The sequence below is a fragment of the Trachymyrmex cornetzi genome, unplaced genomic scaffold, assembly GCF_001594075.2.
Source record: "Trachymyrmex cornetzi isolate Tcor2-1 unplaced genomic scaffold, Tcor1.1 scaffold23, whole genome shotgun sequence".
NCBI classification, from domain to species: domain Eukaryota; kingdom Metazoa; phylum Arthropoda; class Insecta; order Hymenoptera; family Formicidae; genus Trachymyrmex; species Trachymyrmex cornetzi.
The window spans coordinates 2,798,877-2,813,166 of NW_017296956.1; the positions used below are offsets into that span (position 1 = coordinate 2,798,877).

Consider the following 14,290-nt stretch of genomic DNA (forward strand, 5'->3'; position numbering starts at 1 on the left):
TCAGAGTCAAGGTCTATAGAAAGTGATTTACTTTAACATATCTTTTTTTTTATCTTTGTTATATAATTATTATTAATCCAGCTTCTAGTCAATTGCCTCGATCAGCAAACTGCTATCTTTAGCGTGAAAACTAACTTCTCCGTCAGTTAAATTTAGATAAATGCTATAAGGAGATCGCAATAAAAGAATAGTTTTATTGATAACTTAGTTACTTGAAAACAATGTTAACGTTACTTTGTATATTTTCCTTCACAGAAAATAGAAAAAAAATTCTTCAAGAATAGAGAGCTAAATTACTCTTTGAACGTGTTTGAAGTCGAGAGTTGCACCTATTCTTTCCCTTACTTCATAAAATATCGGATTCTACCGGATGGTGTGTGTATGTGTGTGTGTGTATGCCTATGTACGTAACCGAGAGCCAATTCTCATTTCCGCGTAACGTATCCATGGTTCATAAAAGATTCGCGCGTTCTCCATCTCGCAAGCCAGACGGTATTACCTTCTTCTCCGGGGGTGGGCGCGCTCCGGGTCGATTGATTGGCACCCATTTTTCCTCAATGGACGTCGGACGTACTCGTCGGCGACCGTTGTAAGTCGCATCGGTGCAAGCGTACTGCCGACGAAGACGACGGTGAGATCCGGTCGGCGCTGGAAGTCTCATATTTCCGCATTGTCACGGCGCCGCGACGCCTCGTCAGGCGACCTCACCTTCATCGGACGACGTGCATCATCTTCCACGATCGGAAGAGACTGATAAAAGAAAGAAGAATCGCCGTCACGTATGGCAAATGGCCTCTCGTTTAATCCGTCAGTCGCTGATCCAGGCGATGTCCTCCGGTCAGGGCAGGGGTGGCTAGGCGAACGCCGGTGTTAATTAGCACCGGCTGATTCGAGCGGCTTAATTAACTCGGGTCGCGCTAACGCGCGGGATAATTGCAGGCACCGTCGATGATCCCTGAGACGACAATGCGGGGCATTTGCTCGTAGCACATCGAATCTTACGACTGCTGGTGAACGTCGACGACTACTGGTCCCTGTAACGGATGTATTCCTGCGTGATTACTCCTTGTCACTTTAATTGGTTTCGTGTGAAACAACAGAGCAACGAGCTGTTATGCGATGGACGATATATATGAGGTGTTGTCAAATTAGTGGGTATGCTGGATTGATTGGAAGACGAGGCTCACCTAATTAAATTGATTGTAGTTTTTACAAACATGACCTTTAATATTAAATATGCCAACAAGAGCCATTCACAGTTAGACATCAAAGGAGCCCTTGAGTTAGATAAAAATAATATTTTGTTATTTTTAACTTCTATATGTGTGAAAACGTAAATCAATCTATTTCTGTGATTAGTTTCAAAGTAAATGACATTCATATTATAACGGCACTTAGTAAATAATGAATTAAATTTGAAACAAATTTAATATATTTTCTTGTTAAATTATTTAACTCCACTCTGTTTTTTGGTAAAATTAATGACAGAAACGATCTATAGAATGATTAAATATAACTTAAATTAGGTATAATTCGACATTACGAATTTAATAATGTAATAATGCATGAGAAGAAAAACCCATATTTCCTTATCTATTCGCATTCTCAAAAAGCGTAAAAATGTCAAAAAACTTTTCATGCATCGACATCGAAAATAAATGAAAGAAAGTGTATTTGCATAGGGACAACAAAAAATGTGAGAATGGAGAAAAGGATCTACAGTAACGGCGATGCAGTCTGGTTTTCAAAATGCTGAAGCCATTCCTATCGAATGACAATAGAGAGCTCTTTCGTAATAAATGAATTCTGGAGGATTCTCGTAAGTAGTCTCGATTGAGCACGAACAATCGCACGTTTCTGTCTGTCAACGAGACAACGGATTCTCTCTTCGTAACATTGTATTAATCGGCGGATTTCTGTGTGTGATTCACCGAGCGGATGGAACGCGTAGCATCGCCGTCAATTAACAACGTTGATTAGTCAGCACGGGTAGCAAACGTTGACGTATAGGTAACTGTCATCCGAAATTGCAGGCATTGCAGCACGAATGGAGACCCATGTGTCATACGCACATGTTGTACACGCGTACTTGGTTATTTACATGCTCGATTATGGATCTTCATCTTCGACCCAGTTACAGCCACGCTCGAAACACGCTTCATTACCTTTTAACACAGAGCATGATTATTTTAACTGAGTAATATTAAACGCGCTAATGAGCAATGCGTTCAATTGCGGATGCACTAGACAAGCCTGCTATAAAATCAATTGCTTCGATGGAAGAATGGAAGATCTATAAAAGAATTTTTCGCGTCAAAAAGAACGATATAATTATTTGAAAAGAATGAAATATGTACAATGACAAGTAGCTTTTAAATTACTAATAATTATATAATAACTAAAATAATATATAATATCTGCTATTATTGTATAATTTTAGATAATAATTAAATTTTAATTAATAGTTGTAGTAAATAGTTAAATTATAATTAATAATTTATTAGTTATATAAATTTGTAATGTAGTTATATCATACGACTGTAATAATAAAATTTCAAATATAACTATTAATAATACGAAGCTATGAATTTATATTATACTCGTCATACTCATATAATGCTCGTATACCTAAGGCGAAATTTTCTCTCCATTCGGAAGGGTCCAGATATGATTACCGCTACAACGAAGAAGTGTCATATTATATCCGCCGAAGATGAATCGAGCTTATTAGGACCGTCGTATACAGGGAAGGTACGCGAAAAAATACTCGAGATCGAATTTAGCGACGAGTGCGAGGGGATATTAAATTTATATCGTAAGAGACATGTCGGATGTGGAGAACGTGACGTAGTTCGCGCCATTACACATGTGTTCTTCGAGGTGTCATGTGTGATGCTGAAGCTTCGGTATCGGCGCGTTTCACATTACTTGGCGCATGCAGGGCCACTCACGTGCACTATGTCTTGCGAAGTATCCTTACCACAACCCGTCATTAGACAAACGAGTCGCGACAGAACCGTAATAGCTTTTTGAGATTATGGCATCGCCGTATCCATTCTCATTTCACTTTCCCTTTATTCGTCAGATAAACAAATATAATCTCGATATGATCAATATCGACAACAATGCAGCGTATTAACGGATAACGAATTTAAACTGCTTCTTGGTCTCTTGATTTCAACGCACGAAAACGCTAAAACGCCACTTTACTAAAGCAGATTCACGCCATCATTTGTATTCATAATGTTGCTATTCATAATTGGACTATAATTTCATCTGCGGAAGGAATCTGGATTATAAAAAAATCTAGAAAAAAAAACTCAAGTCCGACGGATATGGGAAAATTATTATCGTTTAATGCCCGCGACTGGTAGAGTGATTGCAGGTTTGCAACTGGGGATAAGTTTCTATTTTTTCTTTTATTTCAAGGAAACAAAATTAACATTTAGAGCGTTCGTGAAAGAACGTAAAAAGTTTTTCTGCAGCCTCCGAACAAAAACGCCGAAGAAAACTTTCCATTACAGATAGGCAAACTTCGCCCATGACGGAGTTTTCTTATCGTCGGCAACATCGAGGTTGTCGAATAAACGTTAGAGTGAATGAATCTTCCTCGTGTACATATCTCGACATTTTCGTTCGATCTCGACTGCTGATGTTAGTTCGGAATACACATTTGTCGAGACATACATCATCTATTCATCCATCATGCTTACTTTACCATCATGTTTTATCAATAAAAGGAACGTGATGGCGTGCGTTTTAACAAAACATCGTGATGCTCGACATTACGTGCCAAATGCAAAGCAAAAAACTCTTTAAGAGATAAACACAAGAAGAAAGAAAAAATAGCTGTATTAGGAAATATTAATATCTGTCAGTAAAACATTGAAAAGTATAAAAATGGAAATAACATTTCTATAAATTTCGAGAATATCACTTAGCGTCAGTATCCGTAATTGGATGTAATATCCAAAGCTCTCCGATTATCACTAAATTATTGTTAATTAAATGAGTTTGAAATGTCAAAGGTTCACTCTTGTTCCTCCATCCACTTTATTTAATTTACATACTAATTTACAAGTAAGCTTTGCGAAAGCTGTGAGTTTCGCTGTGCTCACGTGACCTTTTAACATCAATAATCGCGCAATATTGCTTGGCAATAAAGTTTGAATAACAAACTTTTGTGTTAATCAGCAAAAAAAAATATTTCTTTTTATTTGGCAATATACATTTCGACGTATAGCGCGTAGCGAATTTGAGGCGAATTTTTTTTAACTGCTCCTGTTAAAAATTGAATAAAAAATTCGCTAAACGGTCTTTGATCTCCACTCGGACGACTTTCGACTTGTTATCTCCGAACTTTATATAATAAGTGACGTTAAAAATTGAATAAAAAATTCGCTAAACGTACGGTCTTTGATCTCCACTCGGACGACTTTCGACTTGTTATCTCCGAACTTTATATAATAAGTGCCGATAAAAAACCGTGCATCATTTATTATCGTGTATGACGGAGAAAAGAACGACGGAAAAGGGAGAGATCTGTATTAATTGTTATATTAAATGTGCTTCGTGAACAAAAGTTTTACATTTTCGATACACCATAACTCAAGAACTATCTATCATTTAAGCCATATTGTATATAACATTTTTGTTCACTATATTTATAAGTTATAACATATGAAAAGGTGAAAGAGATATAAATCACTTTTTTGAAGCTATCGACTTGAAGTTATTGGTGCAGTCTAATGAAGTAAATATGTTGAAGAAATCTTTTGTTTCTCAAAATCATAATTGACTTGTATTACTATGGCTTTCAACCCTTAATTCATATGTGAAAACTAATTCATTTCATCGGAACCCAGTTTTCCATATACTTAGTGCGGAGTCCTTTGCTTATTCGATGCCGTTGAATTGAACGTGAACGCCTTAATATATAAAGTTTCGTGAATTACTTTGCAACTGACATCAAATCCGATTTACACGTCTATGTAATGCGGATTTGACAAACTTGTCTTCTAACGACACGAATGAAAGATGCCAAATTTAATTACGTGACGTACTGTACGTTAAACAGTACGTTTCGATGAGCAAGTATATAAGCTCCGTATGAACTGTATTCGTGCGGAAAAAAGTAGATGCGTTATTTTCCGAAGTTACGTTCAGAAGAATTTCCCTCACGGAAAAAATTGCTATGGTTGTTACTACAATATTCTCTATGTTTGGAAAAGAAATTTATGTGAATTCAAATTATATTGATACTATATTGAATGTAGCTGTTAAGATATATGTCCACCTATACGGTTATTCCGTATAACCGCAGTTAATCGATAAGTAATGTTCGATTAGAATATCCGAGTATATGGTTGCCCCAACCGAATAATTATTGCTATCTCTCTCAATGTAGTCCGCAAAATGTGTTTGAGAGATGTATAGGTATATGGTCACAATACTGAAATTATCGGTTGCTATTACCGACTTGTTATAACTAATGTTATCACCATGCCAAAACTCGCAAAAACCTGTGAAAATCTTTTTATTATAAATAAAGTGTTTTATTGCTCATATCCTAAGGGTGCGTTCACACAGCCAATCAGAACTCATGCTAGTAGTCGACAATTTCGGCTTTTTGTACTTCTTACTTACTGCCAGTTCTGATATTTCCGTTAAGCAGTGTAAACGCGCCCCAACTGAGGATATAAAATTCCTATCGTGGATGAAATTTGCGGGTTTTATCTTCAAAGCATATATAGAATTTGAGGCTTATAATTCCGATTTTCAAAGATATAAGGTTTAAAAGCATTTTTAAGTTATGGTTTATGTTCAGGGTGTCGATCATGTAACTTTTTCTTTAGAGCGGCAACGTGAAAAGTGAAAATTTTTATATATGTATATATGCATGTACATCTCGATGTACATATAACATAACATACAAACAATTTTTACTTTTCAGGTTTCCTAGGAAAAAAGTTATACGATCAATAACCTGGCCGATAAAATGTTCGCAGTATATCGAAACCGTAGCTAAACATAATCTTTACGGTTATAACATCTATATAACAAATACTATTGCTAAGGATGGAACAGATATAAGTCACTTCCACTACAAAAGGTTACAGGGACTATAATAAGAGTACTATAGTCCCTGTAATCTTTTGTATTGATGGGCGAAAATCACAATTATTCGGTTGCAACCGTAACTTTTTCTCCGTGCTGCATTGGAGAATTTATCGTTCCAGGTAATTTCGTAATGAAAGTTGTAATTTTTCCGCGTTAAAGCTGCAAATTTAGATCCATAAATAATACCTACGGATCTTCATTCCATATTCCACATGGTCCAATCGGTCACACATTTTATGTGTTGCATAGCACGTGTGTATAAACATATGTATCTATATATAAAATATGTATAGGTATGTAATATATCACATATATTACATACCTCAAAATACAAATATACATATTAAGTACATATTCGCAAAATTTTGTGCGATCTATAAAATTCGTATCAGATTTTAGGTTAGAATATTATTTACATTTCGCATACGTTCATTTTAATAAATATTATATATATATACGCATATTTCTGATTTTTAAATATTTTTTGCACTGCAGGGCAGTCAGAATTATAAATAGAATTTTATTCCAAGTTCTAATAGAAATTGTAGACTTAAAGTAAACTTTGAGAAGAAACTATTAAATGCGAAATTTAACTTGTCAGTGGATCTTAGACTCATTCAATTATAAATCTCTTTGTCAAGAATGTCAAACAATTTAATTTTTTTTTATGTTGCATTTGTAAATTTGGATTATTTTTAAAATATACTTAGTACTTTTAAAATATTCTTTACCATATCATTCTTTTTTATATGATATGTCATGTTGGTTCTTTGAAATTAATTAGTGCTTTTTAATTAATATAAATTGAAAGGATTTTATAGATCCAGCATAACTGTGTTATAGATAATAAAGAGTATAATCAATGTAAAATAATAGTATATACAATGATATAAAGGCAATTGAAGTCAATGCGCTGGATGTAAATTGCTAATAATCTTTTAATATTACAAGAATTAAGACTTTGATAGGCAGATCTAATACTGTCCCAATTGACGTTAATAACAGTGATGTATAAGAAAATAGATTAAAATGATTTTGTGTTCCATACATTGATGTTATAACAAACAAATTTAAGAATGCAATAGATAATAATTGCTAGAAAGTATCATTTTATTAGCTTAAACAAACTCAACCAATTTATCAGAATACAAAAAGATCAGTTAACAAACGAACAAAAAAGAAATGTAGTGTACAAAATTAATTGTATGAATTGCGGTGGTTCATATGTTGGACAGATGGGCAGCAAATTAAAATCTAGAATTATGGAACACAAAATACACATAAATGGAAACTCCTCTACGCGTTCAGTTATAACAAATCATAGATTGAGTGAAAATCACAATTTTGATTGGGATAATATAGAGGTTCTAGAGACTGAAAGATATTACAATAAACGTTTAATGTCAGAGATGATATTTATTAAAAGACAGAAGAACGGCTTAAATTTGAAGACAGATATGGAAATGCTAAACAAATCTTACCTTGATCTAATAAATAAGAATAAAAATACCATAGAGATTGTTTATGAAACACAGGAAAGTCATTAGTTCTCGTTTTACATCAGATGTACGAATTCTCATTATTTATTCAACTTGAACACGATTAAGACATCCTAATATCTTATTGATATAACTAAAGTATGGAATGTGGAGAACAGTATTTAAAGAATTATTATAGTGAAGTTATATTCTAAGCAATGCCATCAGTGTTATATGTTTTTAACTACGACATTGCCGAGGTGAGGAATTTGACGGTTAATATTATATTTCAGTTTATATACAAAAACAATTAGAATGGATATTATTTCATTATCACTGAATCTGTAAACTGGGATGAGTTGAATTTCTACTACGGTTGTATTACTGGAATCTTACATCAAATTGTACTCTTTACTTATTAATTGCGAAAGCTGAAGATGACTCAAAAATGGAGTCGAAACGGCTAAATACGTATGATGTGAACTGATGTAATGTTAAAAGTTTATCTAAGTTGTATGAGGGAACAGATGTAATATTGAAAGATTATTAGCAATCTACATCCAGCGCGGGCATTGACTTCAATTGCCTTTATATCATTGTATATACCATTCTTTTACATTGATTATACTCTTGATTATTATTTTGAGGAGTCATTTACTAAAAATTCGTTTAGTATATTTAAGTTAATTAAAATGTGTTATAGAGATTTTGAAGAGTCAATTCCGGAAGGTTAGAAATGCTGATATCTGGAATTCTATTTTAATATCTCGAATAAAAAATTATTTTTTTTATATATATATTGTACAGTAGGAAGAGAAAAAGACTATTTCAAGTTTAACAACGCAATTTGCGAAAATATTAATAATTCAAAACTGAATCTGCAGAAACATCGAGAGAGGAACAATGAACACCAAATGTTTTCATGTTGGATCTTCCGTAGCTTAGATAAAATGCATAAATTACACATTACACAAATAAAACTAATATGTTACATGTCATATTGGTTTTTCACGAATGTGCTATAACATGCATTGTCGTGATCCATTTTAAAAATAAGAGACCTTCTTTGATACCGTTTTCTGTAATCAGACATTGAAAGCATCCAAAGGATATTGTAATTTTTAGGTATCTTTTCTACGTTTCTCTCTAGGCACCTTTTGTTCGTGCTGTTGGAAGCAATATTTTATGAGTGACATAGACGAAAGACGCGGGGAGCACACTTTCGTCCTTTATGCAACTTATACTACCGTAAACATCGAAATCTGTGAGACCAAAGTTAGGAAGGAGTGTTTATAACTTGCAAACAAGAGAGCGTGCACTTCCACATCGAAGTGGCTTGCCTCAATTACAATGCGCTCCATTCCCCGAAGCGGAATCGAGTCACAGAATTGTAGTTGTACTTCAAACAGGCGTTTCAAAGTCCGCTCAACAAATAAAATATTTCAAAGCGTCCGGTTACGCAATTCTGTAACGCGGTCCCTTTTTTGATGTTTCGACTATTTCGGACAAAAGCCCTTCGACAAAGTATCGCAATAATAGTCTAGCATTCCGTTGTCTAATTCCGGAATTGCGAATGAAACACGCACTTCGTAAATTCAACTTCTGTAATGTTAAATTTTGTATAAAGAGTTCTATATAAATAAGAAATATATATATATGTATTTTGACAACGAGAATGATTTAAATTACAAGAGATATGAAATATGCATGGCTTTTTAACTTTGTATGAAATATGCATAGCTGCCTGTGTTACTTTTCATAATTAATTTTCATAATTAATTGCAGTACCAATTGCCGAGAAAATCCACTACTTTAAAATTAGGTTTTCGTATTGTGCGATTTAATCTTCCAGTTGGACTGCAAATAAATCTTGTTGACACAAATCTTGTACGACAAACGGACTCGCATCTTGCGAGTATGTAACGTAATAGCGATTTTATTCCTTGATAGTAGTCTGTCTGCATTTCGATGTCAAACGCAACGTAATGGAAGCAAATTTACAGGACAAATATGTATATATTGAAGTATACCAGTTCCATTTGTGCCATTATCTGCGACCTTTATACAAATATAATGACAATGAATTTCTTCGTAAAGCAGTTAATTTTCCCGCGACTATAGCTTTAATTACTAAAACTATTTAAAATTATATGAAGCCCCTCAGAGTTTCTTATAGAAACGTTATTTCTAAACTTGGCTCGAACACAAAACTCTAGATAGAAATATAAAGTTTTATATTTCTACAATATAAGGTAGAAATTTTTGACAGTATCAACTATTTAAAAATTAAGGGGATTAACGAGAGATATTAAATTCCCATTAAATCTTTTGATACACAACTATCAATTCCCAATTTATTGAAGCGCCCATAAATTAACAGTGAAATTATCAATAACGTTCCAGTTATATCATCATTAAACATTTCCATGTAACATTCTCATGTTAACATCGACAGTGCTTCTAAATGAAACGGTAATGGAACTATTGGGCATCCCGCTAACATAACACGTGCAACGAAGTCGCGAGCGATTTCCTAAACACATTAATGCCGTTTGGTGCAACAACTATGCAACTCGCATAATTAAAATCTATGCAGTGTACGAAACTACATAGAAACTCTCGCTTTCCAATTGTTTAGACAGAACAACATAAACAACTATGATGTTAAACGACCTTTCCGATGATATATACAACAATAACAATTTCAAAGTAATCAATGCGAACTCAAAAATAATAACGTCTTGACGATAAACTGAAAAGACAGTAACAGAAACAGAAAAGACACTCGATACAAGCAGTTCAAGCGAATCGCTTAAAAAGACATCAACATTTTCTTAAACGGAATACCGATATGTCTTCTCCAGCATCGAACGACTTTCGGCCGCGTCGACACGACTACAACACTGAATATATTTCCCGCGTCTGGTGTCGAGGTCGACACCGAGTCTCGCCGCGTGATTGTTTCAGCCGCGATCCTCGTCGGCACCTCCTAAGCACACCCGGGGCACACCGAGGGTGAGAAACCCTCCGATAACGCGCGGGAGCTGCGCCGCGTGCGTTTTTCCGGAGGCACTCCGAAGTGAAAGAGAGAGAGAGAGAGAGGAGAGGATCCCGAACGTACCGCGTTCGCGGTCGCGGTCGGTGCACGAGTGGCACGAACGTTGAGCGTTCCGTTCCGATGCAGCCGGTTTCTCGACGGCGACGGCGACAGCGACGGCCGCCCCGCGGCCGTCGCGCGTCTGCGCCCGAGCGGATCCGCCGCGATACCGCGTGCCATGTGCTGCTGATGTGCAGTGTGCACGACGGTGCACGAGGGGATCCGGCTGGACGAGCGGGACGAAGGGCCGAGGAGTGGAAAAATGAGGGGCAAACGGGCAAACACGTAGGGTGCCACACGACTCCGTGTAATCCATTATTCCGAGACACGGAACAAGTATAATGTGAGAGGAATAAGAAACGGAATGTAGTATAACGAATAACCGACGCGTTTGCCCTCTGCGATCTTCGAGAGATCGAGAGATGGATACGGAGATACGTATAGTGAAAGAGAAACGGGGGAAACGGAATAACTTAAATATTCAGAGCAGCTGGCGATTTGCATAATTCGCGCGGTGCTTATATACGGCGCTCGAGAGATGGATTATAAAAAATACGGTGTAAGGAAAATATGAGGGATGGGGGCGAACGGGATGTTCGGCATAGCCATGGTCTTTTTTATGTATACATGCTCGAAAGTCAAGTGGCGATACGTGAAAATGAGGCAGTGAAGAAACGAAGAACAAGATGTAAATATTACAGTATACAGTGCATGGTACACACACTACATAATTTATTTACTTTGCACGAAAACCGAAATGTGGAATATTATTATACGAGGGCGCGCAGAGCGAAGGATAAGAGATATAAGATAAACACTTGGACCCTTTTAGTCGACGTATCTAAATGGCTTCCCGTCCGGCGAGCCAGGGGGGCTACCAGAAATCTTACTGCGTAAATTCCGTCTACTTTCGGCATGGCACGCTACAGTTACTCTGTGCCCTCCGGAGATGCAGCTGTACGGTTCGTCGCAGCGAAGGGTGATGGACGGCTGGGCTGTTTTCTCAATGTCACTGAATTCGTACCATCTGCCTCCGGCGGAGTGCATGTCGTTCGCGATATAAGACAATGTCGAGACAAAAAGCTACAACTGGCACCTTTCACTCTTTTCTCTAAAGTCTAAATAAGCGAGTTCTTTGTCGTTGGACTGGACTATACATTAAAACTTTTTATCTCGCTTACGCCAAACTTCAAGTATAATCTATTTCATTTTAAGTACAACAAATGTAGGTACTAATTCAGCCAATAAAGAATAGACCTCCATGATCTGGTTTTTTTATTATCTGGTTAACTTGTGGTTAAGCTCAACCTGATGTTTCATCCAATAGGTTTCATCCATGACATCGTAAATGAAGTCTATTGGATAAAATTATTCAAATTCATCCTATATATTTTTGTGACATTCATGTCCAACGAAAATGATAACATGGTGAATTAATCAGTAAATATAGCGGATTGTCGAATCGTTATTGCGGAATCGTTAATGTTATTTGATCATCTGGCTGAATAAACTTTGATTATCTGGTTTTATGGATCTCGCGAGCGTTGTCATCGCTGCTTTAATGTGCACGAATCAATGGCATGAAACGCTAATCGCTACATCATCTCGCGTTATAAATTTTATGCGGCACATTTACATTCCGCCTTGTACATCTACGTAACTCCGCATAGCGAGAAGTTTTAGTGAATATAAAATATGTCAGTAAACTGAGAAGAGGAAGGATAAAAGAGTCGTTTTTCCTGGCGTCACGTTGCGTAATAAGTGTATTGTTTCACAGTCTTTCAGAGTTTTATAGCTATTTAAATTTTTCCTAGATAGACAAATTAAGTTGGGTAAAATTTTATTTTCCATTTCCGTAATTAAAGCGTTTTTATTTTTTAATAAACGTGTTTCTTTAAATTTATTTCCGCGCGCGAAATCAATACTTTTTAAAATAAATACATTCGTTTAAACTATTTAAATAAAACATATTGTAAAATTAGATAAACGAGAAATTAGAAGATACAAAAAATTATTAATAAAACGTTTTATGAGACATTCTATATTAATCGCAGCATCAGCGCACTGAAATCTATTTTAATATTCCAGACAGTTTTATGTTCGTCCGACATTTACAGTCTCTGGACATTCCGCAATAAAATGTAATTCACGAGTGCACAGTTATTTCGAGTATTCTTTCTCACCAACGCAGCGCTCAGAATTTTTTCTCGGATTATTCCCGTCAAAATCTGGGGCTGTACACACGTTGCGACGGAAAAATCACCCCGTTGTTATACCGTTCCACTCTTTTCTTCTACCATGTTCGTTATCGTGTCCATTCGTTTTGTCCCTTGTCGTCGCATCCTCAGAAGTTTTCCTTCCTCGCTGAAAGACGATCTCGTTATTCCGCGGTGAGTTTCTAAATAAAAAATGCTGTCTTTCCGCCGCCATGCCGCCGCGCCATCCTGCCGCCGACAGCCTCTTGAATTATGAGCGTGAATCCATAAGCGTCCACCTTCGATGAATGCCCTCGTGACAATTCGATACGCCAAATACAAGCACGTCGCCAAGGTCGGCGTATTTAGAATTTATACCACAACGGAGGAAATGTCACGTAAATGGAACGAGGGATTCACCGAGGGATTTGTCCGTATAATTTTGGCTGGTCGATCAAATCTTTCACACTTACGCTCGCTCTTCTAATGTAGCTTTAATTTTAATCTTGATTCAACTAATTCTCCATCTTTTTCTCTCCAGTTCTAATAATTAGAAAAAGATGAAGATCAAATTGAACCAAGATTAAAGTTAATCTACATTGGCAAAATCAGGCATTATATCCGTTTTCAGATTGCAGATTAACTTCAATCTTGGTTTTACTTACTCCTCATTTTTCACTTTTCTAGTTCTAAGAATTAGAAAAGGACGAAAAGTAAATTGATTCGAGATTAAAGTAATATTTACAATGGTAGAAACATGCATTGTGTACCGTTATTAAATTTTTTTGATTCAACATATTGTATATTATTGATTGTGTTTTAATTTATTAGTATTTGAGAACATTGATGTAGATTTCACAATTTTCTGAAAAAAAAAAAAAAAAGGAACCAAATATTAAATGAAATATAAATTAAGTAACTTATAACAATATTTAAAAGAAAATAAAGATTTTAATTAACATACTTTTTTTATTACGGGTTTACGATGGAATTGCACATTTAAAAGTTCGTACAGAATAATTATTAAAAAGAGAGAGAAAAGAAAGTATATTGAACAATATTCGTACAAAACAATATTTTACAACATTTTCTCACCGCTGCGATATAAAAACGTCTCAAGTGACTTGTATTTCCGGGTTAATTACAAACTTTATAACGCATAATAATGTGAATAACGTAATAATATGAACATCATGGTAGACACGTCGAGCGATGTTGCACTTTCGTACGTTACAACACGAAGTCGGAGCCTAGAAGTCGCCGAAGTTATATCGACTTTCCATGACAGATACACCGCGTACACACACAGATGCGGCTCAACTTCTGCTCTCTCTAGACTTCTCCGGGGTCTAAAATTAATTCATTCTGCATTGATCAAGGAACCGCGTGCACCACCGGCC

General features: G+C 35.8%; 1 protein-coding gene across 2 annotated transcripts in view; it reads right to left on the bottom strand.

The window, feature by feature from the left end:
* LOC108760867 (serine/threonine-protein kinase 32A) overlaps window positions 1–10,740 on the bottom strand; it is a 28,596-nt gene extending 17,856 nt beyond the window's left edge. The window contains exons 1-2 of one of the 2 annotated variants that reach the window (XM_018507126.1): window positions 10,720–10,740; window positions 500–1,034 (exon numbers count right to left, since the gene is read on the bottom strand). In XM_018507126.1, coding sequence (XP_018362628.1) covers window positions 500–548 — 49 coding nt within the window. In that variant the 5' untranslated portion in view covers window positions 549–1,034; window positions 10,720–10,740. Of the gene's footprint in view, window positions 1–499; window positions 1,035–10,445; window positions 10,632–10,719 lie in introns of those variants that run through there. The other variant, XM_018507125.1, reaches the window with a different exon arrangement.
* Between the last annotated feature and the right edge of the window lie 3,550 nt (window positions 10,741–14,290).